The 21,617-nt window shown below is 41.3% G+C and overlaps 1 protein-coding gene across 1 annotated transcript; it reads left to right on the forward strand.

Annotated features, from left to right (window-relative positions):
- Positions 1 to 7,688: 7,688 nt before the first annotated feature.
- On the forward strand, positions 7,689 to 16,737 carry hoga1 (4-hydroxy-2-oxoglutarate aldolase 1). The gene is made up of 7 exons (XM_064320905.1): positions 7,689 to 8,557; positions 12,610 to 12,738; positions 13,549 to 13,676; positions 14,183 to 14,317; positions 14,533 to 14,629; positions 15,783 to 15,916; positions 16,376 to 16,737. Exons 1-7 carry the CDS (start codon positions 8,344 to 8,346, stop codon positions 16,523 to 16,525), a joined length of 987 nt encoding a protein of 328 aa, XP_064176975.1. The 5' UTR covers positions 7,689 to 8,343; the 3' UTR covers positions 16,526 to 16,737.
- Positions 16,738 to 21,617: the final 4,880 nt, after the last annotated feature.

Here is a 21,617-nt window from a genome sequence, read left to right on the forward strand (position 1 = left end):
TGATAAATAACAGCAGCTGTGCATTTTATGAGTTGCGCAGCTGATGCTATTAACCATATAGCCTTCATCTCTAATCGTTCATGAGAAATAAAAAACAAAACAAAAAAATTAAATACTTGACCAAATTAATACCATAGTTTTATGATAAATCACATTGTGACTACAGGTAGAGAAGTCGAACATAGAGTCTGAACGTTTCCCTATTTTGCTAAATCAATTAGTCTATATCCGCGGTAACCAATCCTGTTCCAGGAGATCTTTCGTCCTGAAGGTTTTTACTGTAACCCTAACAAAGCACACCTCATTCAACAACTAGAGAACTTGGTGAGCTGCTAATTAGTGCAGTAATTTGTGCCCAATTAGGGTAGAAATTAAAATTTACAGGATTATATATCTCCAGGGACAGGGTTGATTACCAATGGTCTAGATACTGCAGTTGTCAACAGGGGTGCTACCATGGGATTTTAGGCCCCATGAAATGATCTCACGTTGGGCCCAACCACCCCAGGCCACTCCATCCTTGCTCAGTTAGGCTACAGTATAATCTTGAGGGTATTTGGAATACTGCAATTTCGAACCTAAAAAATTTAAAATCGTTATTTCTGCTTGCTGCTACAATTCTAAAAATTCTAAATGGAAAGTGCTAAGGAATATTCCACAAGGTGGCAGTGTTTCCACAAACTTTCAGGTTTAGATTTATTTTCACTTTGATCTGCAAACTACATTTCTGATATTTCAAGGATTCAATATAAATGGCTTCTTTTGTATTACATCTACCTAAGCATTTTTTAATTTCCAGTATTCACCCTATTTTATAGTAAAAGTAAATATTACAGGTAAATTATATGTTACTAAAATATGGAGTGCATGCACTAAAGCAAGTTCACTATTGAATTAAAATTTTAACTAATATCTAACTTCAGCATCTAAACGTTTTGTCTATAAATTTACTGTGGAGCATTAATATTCATAAACACACTGCAGATCCAGTTTTCCTCTTAGATTCTTTCTTCTTTTTTTTTTCTTTCCAAACGTTCTCATAAGCAGACACATCAGTTCAGAAGCTTTACGTCAGCATATGATGGCAGGAAATTAAAACCACATTTAGTTTTCTTATCAGACCTTTGCCTTTATTTTTATGGACAATTTGAAAAGTGCTTTCACTGAATTCCCTAACAACCATACTGGTACAGACAGATTAACTTCAATTTTCACAGCAAAATGTCTGTCCCATCTGAACATATGTGAAGTGTGCACCATCCTCTTCGTACTACAGCATAGCACATTGGCAAGTAATAATGAAATTAAAAGAATTGGTTATTTACGTAAAATTGTGTATTGCTGTAAAGGTGGAAAATTCAGGTTCAGAAAGTCATCCCTAATATTTTGTTCCACTTACCTGGATTTGCTAATTAGCACAATTCCTCTGCTAGGAGGTAGAACTAATTAGTGAAATCAGCTGGCTTGAGTTCATGAGGAGAAGAAACACATGGCAGGACTTTTACTTTCTGAGCCATGCATTGTCCACCTCTGTTTCACAAACTTGACCAGGGCCATCTATCCACAGCATTTCATAACCATAGTCCTGGGGAGTTGTGAGGACCCACTGTGCTTGCTTGGTTTTTTCCAACCATAATAACAAACTCAGTATTGCAATGAGCTGCTAGTTGTTCTTAATTAGAATTTTATATGTCCATTGAAGGATGATGTACCTCCTTAAAACCGCATTATGCTATAAATAGCTATGCATGCTCTAAACATGTCCCAAATTCACATTCCAGGAATTACAATAAGTCAGACCAACCTACTTTCATTTACTGTGCTGCATTATGTGCTACATGTCAAACAATTCAAATCGACAGTTTCCATTTTTAATTGATTCAATTACAAACTGACAGGTGAAATCAATTGGGTCCCATTTGCTGAGAGTGTGGACGCCTGAAACCATCTGTGTAAAATGAATGGAGCTGACTGACAGCAAGTGGCAACAAGCCAAACTTGCATTGTGCTAAAATAAGCTTAACTGTAAAATTATGGTGGAACTTAAAGCACATTTTCAACCACCTTGATTGATCAAGAGATTGGCTTTGACAACACCAACGTACACAGTGGGTCGCCAAGACCAGCTTTGAGAAACACTGATCTGTCTGGCAAATTGTGATTTCGCCTTCATAGTTTTTAATGCTTATGATTGCGCTTATGATTTAAAGAATAGAGTGCCATATTAAAATAAAATTAAGATTTTGTATATAATTTGTTTAAAAAAAAAAAGAAAAAAAGATAATTAAACCAGCAACTTAAACATAAATCATTTCACTATTTTTTAAAAACTTAAACACATATATTTCCATGACCTGAAGGGCCTACTGAAGTTAAATGTGTCATTTAGAACCTTTCTTTATGGTTATTTTAAATAGAATGCAATGCATAGCAGATGGTATCCAATTTTCTCAAGTTATGCTCAAGATACTTATTTTATAAAGGACTTTCATTTTAAATTGAAAGTGAATCGATTAGTTCCAGAAATTACCACAAGGTGGCAGCACAATGCCATCCAAACAAAATATCCTAGTGGACGAGTGTCAACATTATTTCAGTGAATCACAATTTTGTCACATCAGCATGCTCAGCGTATCCACAGAGAGACCTCGTATGTATTGTCAGTACATCTACACGCAGTCACACACCCAAGCCTCACTTCTATACGTTCAGTACATCAAAACGACGCACAGAAAGCTCACACTTAACCAGGTTTGGTGCGCCGGTACACCCTGCGTTTTCAAACAAACCTATTTGAGTTCCCGTAATCTGTTTCCTCAGAGGAGGTGTAACATGGAGCCAGGATAAAAGGGTCCCGTCATTCTCTGGAGGCCAGGATCAGCGATATGGCATTGATACCAGAGTTGGGTTTGCAACCCACAAGCTGTGGAGGCACTACTGTTAACCTTGAGCAACTCTCCCCCTGCTTTCCTCCCCCCCCATCTGAATACTGATTTACTCCATTATGCCATATTTTCCCCCTCACCCTCACTTCTCTTTAAATGTTTCTTTCGCTCTCTCCTCTCACGTCTTTCTTTCTGATTCTCCTCTCCTATTTTCTCTCTCTCGCTGACTCTTGCTCTTCACAGTTGGTAGCACACAGTAGACTGAGGAAAGCTGCTGCCTTTGCACAAATGCATAATGTGGGTATTTTTAACAGAGAGGCTGAGTACTTGTGTGCCTCCATAGGAGAGCTTTTAATTCACTTTCTTCAGTGGAACCCATAGCGCTTGTGCGTAGCCCAGCTGTTAATATTGGAGCTCAGTTGGTTTCTAAAAATATTGCAATGCGTTGTATATCTCAACAATAATACAGGTGTGCATGTACAAATAAATACATTACAGATAAAGAGCACCACACTTCATAGTGCACAATGGTGCAACGGTGATGGCTGTGATGTGTGTATGGGAGCAAATTACTGTACAATGACAGTTTACGCATTTTGCACATGCTTGCAGCCAAAGTGAGTTACAAAATATGAATTTAATAAAGTAAGCAAATGCTGCTAGAGACAGAGCAAAGCTACAATAAAATCATTGCCATCATCAAGGTGAATGCCACAAGACCTGGATGAGGGGAGAGGAGGGTTACTGTTTTTTTTAATTTTTTTTAAATAATTGAAACATTAAATTTAGAAAAAAGAGTGGGAGTGTTACGTAAGTGCACTTTCTGCAGACACCCAAGTGCTAATGATTTCCCAGTTGTCTGAACAACACACACATTTTACTTATGCATGCAGAGAGCACAATTTATTCATGTATGCTGAGTTATTACAAGGGTAATGATTTATCATGACAGTGTAATAAATTATCCTGAGAACACTGGCAGCTGAAAAGAATGTTTGTACTCCTTTGTGCAGTAATAAAAACTACGGATGAATAAAAAAATAATAATAAAAAAACAGCTCCATAATTTTTCCGTGAGTGTACTTTTTCATATTTTTCTGTCAGTTAAACATCGTCTTCAACCCTCGTATTCTATGTTCCATGAAACTTCATTCCATCTGACATCAGTCAATCAATTTAAAAAAAAAACTTTATTTAACAGACTGCCCTCTGTAATGAAATTGCATCAGAGCTTTACACAGAAAACAGATTCTAGGATCCAATAATACCTCCACATATATTAATCAACGATGGACGATAAGGTGGAGCGAGACACAAGAGTGCAGCCTCAGACACAGAATCCTCTGATTCTTGGTCACTTCGAGTAAATTGCTGGAGACTCTTTGATTCTAAATGGCTCCTAATCTACAATAATCCTCCCTTCACTTCAGAGTTAAGGATCCACAGATTGATTTGATGTGACACAGAACACAAAAAGAATTGGATGCCGTTTCGGTATTCAGTGTAATTTCTCTTGAGGCTTATACTCTGAGAAACTCAGCTTGTGCTGGCTATTGGTTTGAACCAGAAACTCGATTTAAACTGTCTGTGATGGGAGTCCTTCACATCTGGGTCAAACTGAAGCAGAATTTTAAGATGACTTGATTGTTTCTTGCTTGAAATTTCAGTTATTGGTGTGCACATTTCATTTTTGTGACTTTCTGTGATTTTTGGTAATCCCGTTGAAAGAAACTCCTTTCGAACTGTTATATTGTGCATGATTCTAAAACATTATCTGAGCTGGATCTATATTTATTGACACTTGTCAGACACTTGTTCTCCCCCTCTCCCTCACACATCACACATATATAAATTGTGCTGACTTATCGTTCAATGCTTGATTAAACTGGAATAAATTAACCAAAAAAGAGCAACTAATAAAGCAACTAATTACCAATGACATAATCTGTTTCAACAATTGCAACTGATTAATTAGCAGTACTGACTGCACAAACTGGAAATGTAATAGTTCAGCTGAAGCATGTATGTCTTACCAAAGGCAATTCATTCACAGTGGCCTCACAGTACTGTCTTAGGGATCAACTGTTTCCAATTGAGAGGGGTTATTGTATTATCAGGATTAATAGCCATTTATCGAGGATAAAGTATTCTGTGTCTTAATTGAATAGTTATGCACCCTTGAATTACTGCTTCCCACTTCCTGTGTGGATGAGCGCGCAAGCTAAGGCTTGCAGGTTAATTAGGCTCCAGCTGCAGGATTCCTGCGACTGCACTGTGCTTTGTTGATCCCCCATCCCACCCCCCCACCCCCACCCCCACCTCAGCTTGCTTCTCCCGCTGCGCGACTCTGACACTCCTGCTCAGCAGATAACCTTCACATTATCATCTTGGCCCTTTTTAGATCCCACATTATGTAGATTAACTGTTATATTTTTTTATTTAATCATTCTCTCAATCTACATTTCTTCACTTGTTCTTATTTCTAGCCTCCAGAGAAGAGAGGCGACAGTGTGGGGTTAGGTTGGGGTTGCTGTTCTTGCCTTAATTTACCCTGTCTCAGGGTTGAGCCTCTATTCCCCGCGATACCTCTGAGGTTATCCCATATGGAAATGTTATTCTTTTTCAAGGCATTAAAAAAGATATAAAATGCAGTTCAGTGCACCAGTCATTTAGAAATCAGCCCTTGTGGCTTAGTGTATGTGTGCGGTATATTCAACATCCAAAATCTCCCTTGGGATTTTCTGAATACCAAAGTGTGAATTCATTTATTTTTACAGGGAACATCCATTGGTGCTCTTTTAAGAGAGCTTGTACGTGCATGAAAGAGTGTGAATCGTGTGGTCTTTTCCGTGTATTACATCTTATAGGCCATTTCCTCAAAAATGAAATGACAATGCTACTGATGTGCTGACCAATGTACTGTTATATCAGGGAAACGATGTAATCTGCTAACTGCACTGCACTACTTCCTCACGGTGTCGGATTGAATACAAACTGTGCCAGTGCTGACTGTGCCCAGTAGCTCCATAGGATGGTGCACAATTGATAATTGCATTGCCCAAGATATGGGAGCATTCAGTCAGTCAGGGGTCTGTATTTAACCACTCTCTAACGACCCCGTCCCGGCCAATTGAGCATCCATGGATTGTATGTCAAAGTTGCATAGAAAGGTCTTCCTCCGACTCAATTCTACGCCAGCTTGTGAGATGTGGTGTGAAAAGAAGTCGGCAACATAATGTGTTTTGGAGGAGAACTACGGATGTGTAAACTAACCTGATTAGGGTGGGAACTGGACATGTTCAGCTCTACATTGGATGCCAATATAAAAAATACATTACTTATTGATTGCTCAGACCATTGATTGAATTCACAAATTATGCTTGTAGTGGATAGGCCCTAAAGAAAAATGAAGACTGAACAAAATGACTTAAAATATATATTAAGGCAACCTAAGGATACAATATATTAGGAAACAAAACCCTTAGACAGTCACACTTACATGTTTTTTTGCAGCATGTACTGTTAATTGTTCTACCTTTCACTAATGTTAAAACCTACATCAGGTTTACTGGAAAGTGCAAGCAGAACTTCAATTCCGCAATTTGGTAAAATTCGGATAGAGTAGATTTCAAGGGCAATATGAAGCGCTGTTTTTAGAAATACAGCCTAAATATGACTCATGTTGACAAAACAAGCACAATGGGCCCTCTGGTGACATGGTCACAAGGCTTGAGATTTGGTAAGCCAATGCATCAATTTGGGCTTGGGCGGGGGTGAAGAAGCATCCTGCATAAAATAGAATTAATTAACAGACATTTTAACCTTTCATATATTTAAAGGCTTTATATTGTGCAGTTGTTGCACAGTGCCATTAGCAAGGGTTACTAAGAAGGGTTACTACAGTTTTTATGACCAATTTACATAGCTGGATATTTCCTAAAGCAAATGAAGTTAAATACATTGCTGACGTGTCCAATAGCCGTGTGCAAAACTGTTAGAAAGTAGAACCTACAAGAGCTTGGTTTCGAGCCCCTTAAACCACGGATACGCCATACTGGCATTACCAATGGAGAAGAAAATGTTAAGTGCCCAAGGAGAGAGCACTCTTATTGATCACTTTCTTATGAGGACCCATCCACTAATGGGATGCAGACAATGCGGCTGAAGAGTTGTCCACTTTGTAGCATAGGAGAGGTGCATTTATCTGGTAATTATTAATGCGTGTTTAACTTGGTACATCTGTAATGGAAGGAAAAATAAGCTTACATGTTATATGTAAATTTAAAGCCACCAATGTTTGTTCTATTAAATTAAATAGATTCAGTTATCTAAACAGTGAAATCAACATTTTTTGCAGATTGGTATCGTCATTGCTTCTGTAGTAAATGATTACTTTGTAGTTGTGCTAAATGGCACAGATTGCAGGTCAATATTGTGATATGTCATAAGTACGTACTCTGAGAGAAACATTTTTTTAACAGAAACAAATTACCACGGCCAGTTTTAAAAGAAAAACTGGTTTGGGTGGGTGGGAGTTGCTGCTGGTGGACAGATGTCCCAAGGGCAGAAAGTCCCAGGGAGCATGCTTCTCTTCACTCTAGATTTTGCGATCCAGTTGAAATTAGCGTCCAGCATACATTCGTGGAATTCAAAATAAATATAAACACAACTGAAATGTGACATCACTTCAAATCTATTCTAAAGCAGGCCTATTTGTCGTGTAATTATCGTTGCTATTTTGTCATGCGGTGCTGATATTTGAGATTGTACTTTTTAGATGATCCCTTAATATTTCCATTCTGAGGCACGTAAAGCAAGTTGATCCACGGGAAAGGGCAGTCGTGCCTTCTAATCTTTGAAGACGACGTTTCACCTTTACTAATGTGTATCCAAATTGAGTCTTGTTTAATAATTTAGAAACGTTTAATTCGTGTGATAGTTTATGAAAAAAACTGTTCCGCTTCCATTGTCGATAAAAAGGGCTGCCATAGACCTGCCATTGTTAATGAACATTTTACCAAACTTCGGTTGTGTCCGCAGGCATAAGCAAAAGTAAGATTTTTATAGACAAAATCAGTTGGATTATGTAGGTGCGTTCAGGTTGTTTTATAAATAATATCACAAATTATAAGAATTATCCAGAAATAAATTTATGCGATTCATCGTGACCATTTAAACATTCGGAGCAAATTAAATAATTGCATTAAAGCAAAGCCAATTAAAATTTGTGCCCTGTTGTCAGATATCCGTAACATTTTGTTCATAGTTAAATTAACTACATGTCTGCTACTTTTCGTTTTGGAACAAGTTTGCCCACCCGGCGCAGAGTCAATATTTACACAGCGGCGTTGTATATTAACTGGGAGACATTTCACTGGATTACCAATAAAATCTGTGTTTAGTCAGTTGACCGTCACATTTTGCCGTTGTAGCTAAAAAGAAATCATACAGCCTTAGAATGCTGGCGTTCTTCAGAAATGTCCGTCCGATAACGTGTAGAAGAAGTGTTGCTGCATCATGGAAGCGGAACAAGGCTAACGCTTCTGGGACTCAGAGATTGGACATTCGAGGAATCTATCCTCCTATAGCCACGCCGTTCACTGAGAAGGAAGAGGTGGACTACCAGAAACTGAATGCCAATTTAGAGAAATATGCCAAAATCCCTTTCAGAGGTAGGCTAATACATATTTTCTGTTCTGCAAATTCATTTGGCTTCTTTCCTTCTTTCCGCCCCATCCACCAATGACCAATTCCCATGATTGCATAGTACAGATGATGGAGTAGATGGAGTAATTTACGTGTTTGGTTGGTGTAAAATTACACCCTTGGCTGTCCTTTCAGTGGTGTAGGCCAGTACTTCTCAGACTTGGTCCTGGGGTACCATTGTGTATGCTGGTTTTCACTCCAACCACAGTCGCAATCCCAGAATTTTAACAAGATCTATCTTTCTTAATTATGCTTTTTCATGTTCAGAGGAATCATTTACCATCTTAAACCACATTATGTCAGAAATAGCTATGCAAGCGATGAAGAATAAGTCTCATATTCACATTGTGTTAAATTGCAAATGATTGCATGAAGAGAGATAACAATGCTTTAACTGATCAAAGTAAAGACTGAATAGATTGGCGACCTGTCCAGCGTGTATTTTTGACTCTCGCCCAGTGCACGCTGGGACAGGCTTCAGCAGCAAATTAAGAAAAAATAACAGCCAAATTCTGAGATTGCCGTTGTGGTTGGAACCAAAACCAGTACACGCAATGGTCCTCAGGGATCGAGTGTGAGAACCACTGCCTTAGGTTCTCAAGGCTTTCTGGCCTAGATTAATCGAAATACTGGCTCTCACTAGCACAGAAAAGGGCACTGCTCATGCCTGTATATTCTCTGATATAAAGGCATGGGCATCTTTATGTGTGAGCCTAATAACCCTATGGTTAGTTTTACAACTTTCGAGACCCCATTAAGACCTGGGAGAAAAGGGCCGAAATGATTTCAGATATTTACAGCTTTGATAGTGGGTTAGTTTCTCCGTGTCTGTCTGGAAGAGTTGAAGGTCAGGTTAACATTGCATGTAATGCCGAATCAAAACACCACAACACTTTAGGAAATGGAGACATCTCCACCCCACCCTCCCTCTTCCACACCAAATAGAAAAGGCACAGGAGGCCAATGGGTTCGAGCCAGCACTGCAGCCTCACGCACATAGTAAATTTGGTTCTAAAAGAGTCGTTGTTTCCTCGAAAGCAAGGCAGTGTTCTCTAAATGTGAATTGAAGTGCAGTGTGTTCTCAGACCAGCACTAGCATTGATAATATCTAGTACGCATGATGGTTCAATTAGTAAGTATTACGGGGGCATATCAAAACCCAGAATTATTTTTGAATTTAAATTAATATGTAAACAGTCCTGCAATGAGTCCTTTCAGAAATTAGTTAGTTCACGACGATTTAGGGTAAATAGAATTATTGTTCTATTCAAATGAATATGGTGAACAGCTCTACCCTTTCAGAATTAGTTTAGGACTGCTCAGTGCTTTGAAATACTATTCTCTCTGATCTCAGTGATTGTTATTTTTCACATATTGTTGCTGGGCTATATAAATTATTTTGACTGCACTTTGTGGTTCTTTCTTCTTTCAGTCTTTGCAGGCTTGAAAAATACCCCCCCCCCCAGATCCAACCCTGTTGGATAGACATTCTTTCTTTATTCCTTATTTTCTCATGTGCTCAGATGAAGGTCAGCCATTGTTAACATTGTACTGTGAAATAAATGATGAGGATGATTCATACCAAGTTGCAGTGTGTGAGAATTGTGTGTTAATTTCTTTCTTCCCCTCACACACATGTGATGAAACTTCTCAATGTCAGTTTGTGGTTGATTGCCTTTTGCCACTTTGATTTAGTTTGATTTATCAATCAGTGAAATGTATTTATTCTTCTGCCTGAGTTGTTTGCTATCGCTCAAGACTTGTGAGTAGCTTAGGCATAGCTCCTGGTTGGTCAGATCTGTGTTTTTGTTGCTGTCGCAGTGCTCAGCTGATTTTTGCTTGACCCTCCTGCTTTGCTCTGCCAAAGAAGCTGACTAAAGTCACCATGGAACATGTTTCATAAACACTTCTGAATATTTTATTTAAATTTCTCTCATGGTGTTCAGTCAATTTATTCTTGGCTTTGTTATTTTCTGGTCTACAGTGGCGTGAAAAAGTATTTTCCCCCTTCCTGATTTCCTCTGTTATTGCGTATTTGCCACACTGAATGGTTTCAGAAGCTTTAGACAAAATGTAATATTAGACGAAGGGAAACTGAGTAAACACAAAATATTTTTTAGATTATTATTTCATTTATTTAATTAAAAGAGTTATCAAACAGTCTTATCACCCATATGAAAAATAATAGCTTTGTTACTCAATCAACCAGTTAACCACATTTAATTGATAATTAGATTCAGCTGATTGAACACAGCCAGGCTTGATTGCAGCCAGCCGTGCTGAATCTAAACCTCACTCATATTGAACCTTCCCATCAGAGTGAAGTAATCACCACAAAGTTTCCACAAGCACACTATGCCACAATCAAAGGACATTCCAGAAGTAATGAAACAAGACCAGGTCAAAGCCGAGTATGTGGCTGGACATAACACACTTCATCCGGCCAACCAATAGTGTAACTTCATAACTCAGCCGACTAATGGTGTAACTTCATCACTCACTCAGTCACTCAATCAGTCACAGACATTTGCGTTTGTAGGGCTGGTCCCGCTGTTGCGGTCCAGCCAAAAACAGTTGTTGAAATATATCTGGAAAGGGTTACAAAGCCATTTCTAAGGCTCTGGGACTCCACCAAACTACAGTGAGAGCCATATCTCCAAATGGAGAACACTTGTAACGGTGGTGATTACTGGTGAAACTTCCCAGGAGTGGTCAGTCTGCCATACCTTTCTTCAAGGGCGCAGGGACAACTCATCAAGGAAGTCACAAAATATCCCAGAAGAACATCCAAAGAACTATAGGCCTCTCTAGCCTCAGCTAAGGTCAGTGTTCATGACTCCGCAATAAGAAAGAGACTGGGAAAAAATGGGATTCATGGGAGAGTAGCGAGGCGGAAAGCACTGCTAGCCAAGGGACACATAAATCCTTGTCTCACATTTGTGAAAAATAACCTGGATGATCCCCAAGTCTTTTGGAATAATGTTCTGCAAGACAGATGAGTCAAAAGTGTAACTTTCTGGAGGACAAGGGTCCCATTATTTCTGGCGTAAAGCAAACACAGCTTTTCACAGTAAGAACTTCATACTGACAGTCAAACGTGATGGTGGTGTGAGGGTGTGGGGATGCTTTGCTGCCTCGGGACCTGGATGACTTGCCATTATTGAAGGAATCGTGAATTACGCTCTGTACCAGAACGTTGGTATGGAGAATTTTTAGTCATGTGTATGTGAGCAGAAGCTGCAGCGTAATTGGGTTATGCAGCAAGACAATGATCTAAAACAAAAAAGCAGGTCTACTTCTGAATGGCTGAAAAGAAACCTAATTTTTGGAGCGACCTAGTCAAAACCTGACTTGAACCCAACAGAAATGCTGTGGCAAGACCTGAAATGAGCAGTTCATGCTTGAAAAACCTACCAATTTCTACGAATTAAAGTAGTTCTGCAAAGAAGAGTGTGCACAGCAATGTGAAAGAATGATATCAAATTATATCAAATTATATATATTATATTGCTGCTGAATGTGGTGTAACCATTTCACTTTAAGGGGGCAATTACTAAGGGTGATATGGGTGTTTGATAACTTTTCTTTAAATTAATTAAATCATTTAAAAAATGTGTTTTGTGTTTACTCAGGTTCATTTTGTCGAATATTACATTTTGTCTAAAGATCTGAAACCAGTCAGTGTGACAAATACGCAATAATAGAGGAATTCAGGAAGGGGGCAAATCGTTTTTTCACGGCACTGTTTTCAAAAATGATGCTTGTGTTAATTAAAATATTTTAATTTGTCAAAGCTAAGACATTTCAATTATGCACAAACTTTTATAAAAACCTGATTACTCTTTTCCTGAGCCTGCTTGGGTTGTATAATGCTGCTACCTCTTCTGCCTTCATTCTGTCACAAAACATTCTGGTCTCTGACTTGGCCAGATGTTCATGGAATTTTGATGAAGCCAGTCTCCTCCTTTCACTGTTCACCGTGGGGCTGACATCTCTGCCTGTCCCCCCCCCGTTGCAGGCCTTGTGGTCCAGGGCTCCAATGGGGAGTACCCGTACCTGACGGTGGACGAGCGGGTGGAGGTCGTCCGCAGGGTGAGGCAGGCCCTGCCCCGGGAGAAGCTGGTGGTGGCGGGATCAGGATGCGAGTGTGAGTGTGAGATAGACCAGCCCCGGGCTGTTTGGCCAACAGCCTCAACACTTAATTCAGCTTCAGTACCACATGTATCATTCTTCAGACTGTTTATAACCTGAACGTAGAATAGGGCTGCTCTTCTTTGGTTCCAAAGGCCTGCAGTTAAGTAGGTTTTCCCACGTCTCCTTCAATTTCTCAACTCAACTCCTGCAGAACATTATCTTGAGAGCATTATCTTGACTCATTGATTCGCTCCTTTAAGGGAATAAGGTCTTGACTATAACGAATACCCTGCTATATGCAGCCTTTCAGGACCACAGCTACATCATTCTTACCTTTGAACAATGTACTGTACCCAAAGGTAGAAGATCAATTTTGTCTCTCTTTTTTAATGAAGCTAAGGTATATCTTTAACACACAGAAGGTATGTTCACTGTGTTTTGAGCATTCCTCAAAAAACACTACCTCGGCGAGGGTATTAAGGCTTTCTTATGCTTTGAGGTAACAGGGACATTACAATACATGATTATACAGACGATCAGATGCTCTTAAACTGGCTCTGGTTAATCAGCAACTATGGCCCCTGCAGAGAAGACACATAGCTGGCTAAGCGATGACTGATGTCCGTGTTTAGGAGTGGGGGGCCTGAGTCAACACTGTGTGGTGAGGGACAGTCAGCAAACTGACATGCAGTGTGCGGTATGCCTGGCTAAGGGCAGGCCAGCGATCAGGATGGTGTGAGGTACCAGCAGAGGTGGGGTATGTTGTGTGAGGCCAGCGATCAGGATGGCGTGCTGTAACACTGGGCCTCTCCTCCCTCTCCAGCCACTATGGCCACCGTGCAGATGAGCGAGCAGATGGCTGGGGCTGGCGCGGACGCCGTGCTGGTGGTCACCCCGTGCTTTTACCGCGGCAGGATGGACAGCCGGGCCCTCGTTCACCACTACACGAAGGTGACCGTGCGGTCACAGTCCAGCAAACTGCCACCCACTGCTGCTGTGCAGGCCTACTGCCTGGACCTTAACTGGCAGTTGACCAATGGTAGTATGGTAGCAGTCACATGTGATTCTGCTTGCACACAATCCATCAATCCATTATCTATACCCGTTACATCATCGCAGGGGACCTAAGCACTGTTCCAGCACATTGGCGAAGGACAGCGATAACCTGACTAGGCTGCCAATCTATCGCAGGGCACACCAAAAAATAATTTTACTGTTTTATTGTTTATCGCATCTGTCGAACTGGAAAAATATAGCTGTACTTTGGATTGCATAATTCCAATATACCAGCGGGTCCTGAGACTGAACTCTGGGTATCTGTTAACTGTCGTTCGAGGTTAGAGCTCTGAAATGTTTGGCCTAGTTTCTGGGGCTCCTTGCTGTGGCTCCTTGCTGTGCATGAATGCAGTTGGTAGGTGATCATGGACACCCCCTCTCCTCTCCCCCCCCCCTCGCAGGTCGCTGACTCCAGCCCAGTGCCAGTGGTCCTGTATAGCGTGCCTGGCAACACGGGCCTGGACCTGCCTGTGGACGCGGTGGTCACCCTCTCCCAGCACCCCAACATCGTGGGACTTAAGGACAGTGGCGGGGATGTAAGGGGCCTTTTCAAAAAACTGAAAAAAAAACAATTATTTTTGCATTTCATGCGCAAGTATGAAACGACACCACGTGTAATTTAATCAAGCCCTTTTTTAATTCCATGTCTCTCTCTTTTTTTTTTTGCAAGTCCAGTCCCCCCGAGAGTTACTTGACAGACTGTTAGCAGCAGGCTGTGATTATTATTTTTTTTTCTTCCTCTTCTTGACAGATCACAAGAATAGCTCTTATTATTCACAAAACGAGCTCTGAGGATTTTCAGGTTCTGGCGGGATCGGCGGGTTTTCTCATGGCTGCGTATTCCGTGGGTAAGACTCCGGTCTCTTCCTCTTCCTCCTCCTCCTCCTCCTCCTCCTCCTCCTCCTCCTCTGACAGACGTGAATCGGCAGTTCTCCTCGAGCGAATCTTGGCATTTATTTGAAAAGCTTACGTGAGCTAGCGTCCCCTCATGACAATCATGCGTCTGCCCGCCTGGAGTTTTACCCATAATTCTGCTTTCTTTGATTGGATCTCTCGCTTCTGAGTGTCTCTGTCTGCCTGGTGACATGTCTGAGGTTTCGTGTTCATCTCGTCTCGTGTTGAGTTCTGGTGTGCAGGTTTTATTGAAATGCTATTTACTAAAGGCTTCATGACTCATCTCTCCCAATATTCAAATCCTTGTGAACTGCCTCCCTGTTAGATTCCAGTGGCCGACTTGGGGATTTGATGCCCGGTTTATGTCATAGTAATGTTGATAGGCAGAAAAAAAGGCATCTTTTTCCCACCTGACAGTTCCACTGATCTGTTTCTGCGAGGCAGAATGCACCGCTGCGTAAATGATCTGCAGTGGGTGGAGCTGTGAACCTGCAGGAGAGCGGATCGTCCAATCGGCACCGCTCTGACAACCCCCCCAATGGCTTTCAATCCGGCTATGCAGGCTGTTACTCAGAATGCGAAGACAGAGGCGGATTTTTTTTTTGTTTTTTTGGGAGAGGGCAGAATGAAAAGCAGTTGATCACAGCGAGGGTAGATCCTCCGGGGAGATCCATGGGGTGGCGTTTGCGCAGAGCAAGGGTGCCCGATCTTATCCGAAAAGGGCCGGCGTGGCTGCAGGTTTTTGTTTTGGCCCAGCATTACGACACATGATTCTGCTTATCAAGGCCTTGATTGAAGACCATGATTAGTTAATTAGTAGTTCATCTGTAGAGTCGGGTATCTTAGTGCTGGGCTAAGACAGAAGCCTGCACCCACACCGGCCCTTTTCGGATAAGATTGGACACCCGTGGCGCAGAGCGTTAGGTGTGCAAGGACCGACGCGGCGAACCGCAGGACCGTAATCGTTTCCCGCGGTAGAGACGCATGGATACCAAATCCCCTTGATGTGAGGGCTCTGTGATATTGCTTCCCAACGCCCGACGAATCGACTGAGGTTTGTCTCTGCTTCCTCCCCCCCCCCCACCCCCATTGTGTGCCACGTTTCAGGGGCGGTGGGCGGCGTGTGTGCCCTGGCCAACGTTCTGGGGCGGCAGGTGTGCCAGCTCGAGGAGCTGTGTGTGTCTGGCCAATGGGAGGCAGCGAAAGCGCTTCAGTACAGGCTCATCGAACCCAACGCTGCGGTAAGCAGCTTTCCAGGGCCCTCATATTTATTTGGGGAGGATGTTGTGGGGATGGGATATTTAGATTGGACGGTGGGGGTTGAAGGGATTGTCTGATAACAACTGATATATGGGCTCAATCATTCAATGACCAAATCACCCTCCCTAACAACAAAATGTATTCTTATATGCATTCTGAGGCTCTGTCGAAGCACCCCTGTATGTTCTAAATTGATTCTGTTACAAATATTTTATTTTGCTCTTCCTGTTGCCATACACAGCACAACGCATACTGTAGGTTAGACCTTACCCCTTTTGCAGTTATAGCATTTCCTACTTTTGAAAAACTTAACTGTGGCACTTTGCATACATTTTGGAGGACTGGGGTGTAACAAAAACAAGCACACAGGATATGAGTCTAATCCTCGTCCTGACAATACACATTTTGAAAATGTTGAATGTTGTCCCCCCCCCTTCAAGGTGACCCGAAAGTTTGGGGTCGCCGCCCTGAAGCAGGCGATGGAGTGGTTTGGTTTCCATGGCGGCGTGTGCCGCTCGCCCTTGCAGCCGCTGTCTGAGGCGGAGGCTAAGGCGTTGCGGCAGGACTTCTCCTCCAATGGCTGGCTCTGAATGGGACCCGAAGCACGGTGGGCTTGCTGGGGGGCGGAGCCGCTTGAGACTGATTTTGTGTAAACTCCATCGCTTCAGTGAATTGATTTTCCAAGTCCCACATTGACCCACGCATTCCCACACTCAATGGTGCTTATTTTAAATAAAATGTCTCTGCTGTACTCTGCTGTCATTAAGTGTAATTAAATATTTTGGGTGACCGCCTCAAAAAACATCTGGTTATGTTGTGTATGCTATGGTAGTGGCCAGGAAATGCAGCCAAACTCAAATAATGTAGGTGTGCTGTTAAAGCATGCCAATGAATTGTCTATAACCAAATGTACTATTTGCTTTGTAGTGTAGTAATTTATATCAAAATCCATATGATTTATTTGACAGATACAAATTATTCCTGATCATATGGTTAACTGCTACCGTTAAGAATGGTAACAAAGTTGTGTCTATAAACATTGGACACAAATCTTTGTTTCTTGTTGAGAAGAAACAAATTCCATTTTCTTGTTTGACACCTGAAATACCCTCTAAATATTTCTACAATTATATATTACATTACATTACATTACAGGCATTTAGCAGACGCTCTTATCCAGAGCGACTTACACAACTTTTACATAGCATTTTACATTGTATCCATTTATACAGCTGGATATATACTGAAGCAATTTCGGTTAAGTACCTTGCTCAAGGGTACAATAACACGAATATACAGAGAATTGTATCAGCATTGCATTGTAAGGTTATTGTGAATTAACTGTATGCAATGTAATAGCAATAGATTCCATGAGAAAGGAAGAGCATTGAGCTATTTCCAGTGCTTGGCTTTGCCTTTAAATTCTTTTGCTGTCTATATGCAGTTCAGAAAACCGAACACACGGGGGCACTGTTGCTTATGGGAACATCACCGCAGTTGAAGCATCTCTGGCATCTCAATTCAGGAGGTTTAAAAAACCATGGCATGTCTTTAGTCCCACCCCTACCATGCACAGTGGTGGAGTGTGTGTGCATGTATATGTGTGTGTGTGTGTGTGTGTGTGGTTGAGGTGGTGGTGGTGGGGGAGGGTTTGGGTGGGGAAGACAGGAGCTTGAAGAGAACAAGGTTCCAATTCCCCATCCCTGGCTGAGCAAACCTGACTGACCTGCCTGCCACAGGGGGGGGATACTGTCACCAATATCCCCTACAGAGTGTGGAGACCTGCGGGCGATTCAGGGCCCTCTCAATGCTGGGAAAAACCGCACGCTCAAAAGCATTCACCCCTCCCCCCGACTACAAAGAGCAATGCATGACTGAGCGTGTGCATTGGCTTTTGAGTGGCCTTCTATTCGCCTTGCGCTGGAGTCAAACCTTGAGCAAAAACAGAATTGATGTGGGTTAACGAGTGGGGGTGGGGACTTGGGGGAGGGGTTTGAGACAGGATTTGACTTCAATAGCGCCTGCTGTCATAAAGGCCTTCCCCCCCCCCCCTCCTATGCCACAATAGAGAGGTTCAGATCAGGCCCAAATTCCACTTAACGATGCATGTGGCTTTCAATTGTTTTTTTTATACTGCAAAACATAATGCATCACATAGAAGTGGGGGGAAGGAGAAGATCACCTCAAATAATATTTCTATATAATTATCAGGTAAACCATAAGTATATATATATACAATTTGAATAACATTAGAAATAATCAAGTTGAAGTGCAGCACTGCATTTAAAATGGTAATTAATAGATCAATATAATTTGTTATGGTAAATCAAGTTTAGTTCAGTACTGACAATGGCCTGACTTTTTATATTCATCAATGGTATGTATGTAAATGTAATGTAATTGTACGTATTTTTCACGCAAACGACACTTTTATTTCAGTAACACTGACTTGAACAACATGGCTCTCACTTCCACTGCGACACCCGAATAACAGAAGCAGCCTTTTGCAGTTCTCACATTGGTAAAGCTTTTGGGAGACATAAAGCTCATTTAGCTGATAAGATAACAGACAACTTTCAAAGAAAGTGTGAAACATTAACAGTTCCATTAATCGTCGAGTTAAAATACATGTTAAAAACACCATGAACACCCACTACTGAAGAACAAAAGATACTGTATTATTCTTCACACTCTCCTTTGCTGTCAGGTATAGACATATAGTGGAGAATATTTTAATATTTTGCCATGGCAACCACTGATTAGGCAACTTGCAGTCCTTGGAATTGAGATGATACAAATTAAGGGAACTCCAAACGGTCACCATGGCAACGCAATATGCAAACAGGTTAAAGTCCAGGTTAACACACCTTAAAGCTATTTTTGTGACCGAAACTCGAGGGGAGGGGGAGGGGGAGGGGGAGAGGAGGTGGGGCTGTCGGCAAATTCCACTCAACGCTTATGGACCTACAAAATACGACCATAGTCCAAAATCCTTCCTCCGCAGGTGTACAGTATTCTGTCAGAGGATCTTCCCTTCTGATGATTTTCAAATGTACAGAAATACCTGATAAAGAGGGCAATCATTGTTCATCTCTTGTACCAGACACCACTTCTCTTTTGTTGTATTTCACAATGTATTTCATTTCAGCTAATTTTAGAGAGAACGAACAGGAACAATCTTTCAGCGAGATCACATACCTGAGGCATTACTCCTCACAGAAATGTCTTTCAAGAGAACAATACAATGCAGAAATTCTGAAATGACATAGCTATTTATATTATTGAAAATTTTCATTAATGACTTATACACAGTGGTTTGTATGCATGAGTAACTTGGCATTTTTGCATGCTGAAAATGTATTTTTGTTGAGAGTACATTGTATTATATTGCATTAATACTAGGAATATTGTACAAACTAACTGAGTGACACTCACTCATTCACACACAAAAACACACTGAGGCTGTGTTCCACAATGCATGATTGTATATATATGTGTTTTTCCAGAAATGCACCACACACATTCATTTTTTTAATATAAAATACATTATTATATTATTTAAAAATATTATATCATGAAGGCCTTACTTCGTATGCCAGGGCTTTCAACAGGGGGTCCACAGAAGGTACTGCAGGGGGTCCTTGGCCAGACTTGATATGCAAAGACTATATTTGGATTTGAGAAAATATTTCAAAATATGAAACCTTCAGAAAAATACAACCCTTTTTAATGTATGATGGTCCCCTGGATGCCTTTAAGCCTGGGTGGGGGTCTTTGGATCAAAAAAGGTTGAAAACCCTTGTTCTAACAGAATGATAAGCTACTCATTTGCTACTGTGAAAAAAGGTGCAGCCTTTCCAATGTGCAATCATGTTCCACATTTTAAAAGACACAAAGGGACCCAGAACAAGCTCGATCTTACTGCCCCAGATGAATAGGCTTGCTGCAGCCCCTTGCGCAGACCACTACTCTGAGTGTTTGCCGCTATATTGGGAAAGTGAATGGCGTGTACAGTATCTTCCAGAGAGAGCCACTGGTCCCTATTCCAAAGGAGTTTGGGTAGCCCAGGAGATTTAAACATCAAAAAGTGTCGACACATCAACACTACCTCTTTGCAAAAATCCAAGCACAGAGCATAAATTCCAGGTCTCCTGCAATTTATATATGTGACTGAAATAAATGGTAAGTGCATAAAGTTGTGATGACAGATTGAGGATTCTTTAACTACCAGAAAGAACCGAGCTCTCAGGTGTTATCAGTTTGTGACAGCCAAGTCAGCCTTCATGAACCCCATAATGCCATTGTATCGATATATTGATATATAGATTTATGCTAAAGTTACAAATATTGGAAAATGTATTCTCCAATATAGTCAAATAATTGCCAATGACAATGGCAGTACATTTGAAGTTGATGCTTTCTTGGTTTTGGTTTTGGTTTGGTCTTGGTTTTTAGACAATCCTGACAGTCATCAAAACCCTGCTGAATTTTCTCAACCTGCAATAAGAAATAAAATAAAAAATCCATCAAGTCTCCACTTCCCTTATGACCCGCTTCCCAACATCCCTTATTACATCCTTCAGGTACCTGTGCTATGACCCCATGGTATTCATGATGCAATCCCTGCCCTCCTGCATCTAAGCCAAATTCTGTAACCTTTGTAAGTTTTAATTTATAGAACAAGCTGAGGCCCTTGGTATGTTGAGGATCAAGGCTGTACTTGGGTACCATCCAGACATTATCCAGAGCAATGAGCCCAGATGAGCTGGATGGTCTGTTCTCATTATTCCACAGAAATGAGTTCAATGATTCAATCTTACACATGTACATTCCTTCTCTATAAGTGTAAGGTCGATCTTGTAAAAGAAAAGAGCTTGGGGGAGGGGGGTTCCAACCATCCAAAGCAGTGCTATGATGCAGGCAAAAAAAAAAGGCAGGACCAATCAAGTAAAGGCAATCGGACAGACGGGGGTAAAGCGAGAAAGATGAAGAGCGAGTGATGGAGGAAACGAAGGGTTACAACCCCGTTGTCCATCCCAGGGGGTCACACAGCGAGCGCTCAGGCCGTGGAGGCAGGGGCCACATCTTGTTCCACCACCTGCTGGTGTGGCTCGTGCTCCAGAAGTAGCTGTTCTTAAGCAGACCCTCCCTTCACAGTGAGCCAGAAGACCCCATCAGGGACTGTCAGCAGGCTCGGACGAGATGGAATCAGACATGTCTTTTTAAAAGGGAAAGAACCTCCTACTAAAACGAACCTTCCTCTTGACTTCCACTCCTGGAAAATTCAGTGGCAATCTTGCAACTGCACACACGCCAAATTTTCCCCTGTATTTTGCTGGCAGATAGCAGTTATTGCAGTAAAAAGCCAGTAAAAATAAATCAGATTGATGATGAAGAATGACTCACAGCAACCTGCCAAGGTTCCATCATTTAGCTCCCTTCACGTTTTCACTTGTCAGATCAGCTGAAGACTGTGGTACTCTAGGATGCTAATTCACCTTTTAACCTGGACCTATGCATGACTGAGCCTTTCAACTCAAAAGCAAAATTTTCAGCATTGAACATAATTGATAATAGTTTTTTAACAATACATTTTAGCAATTCAGGACTCTTATAAATTGTCAGTGTTAAATGTTTTTTTACAATTACATGTGCTTCTCTGGCAGAGGACATTTTATCTAA

The sequence above is a fragment of the Anguilla rostrata genome, chromosome 2 (assembly GCF_018555375.3).
Source record: "Anguilla rostrata isolate EN2019 chromosome 2, ASM1855537v3, whole genome shotgun sequence".
NCBI lineage: Eukaryota > Metazoa > Chordata > Actinopteri > Anguilliformes > Anguillidae > Anguilla > Anguilla rostrata.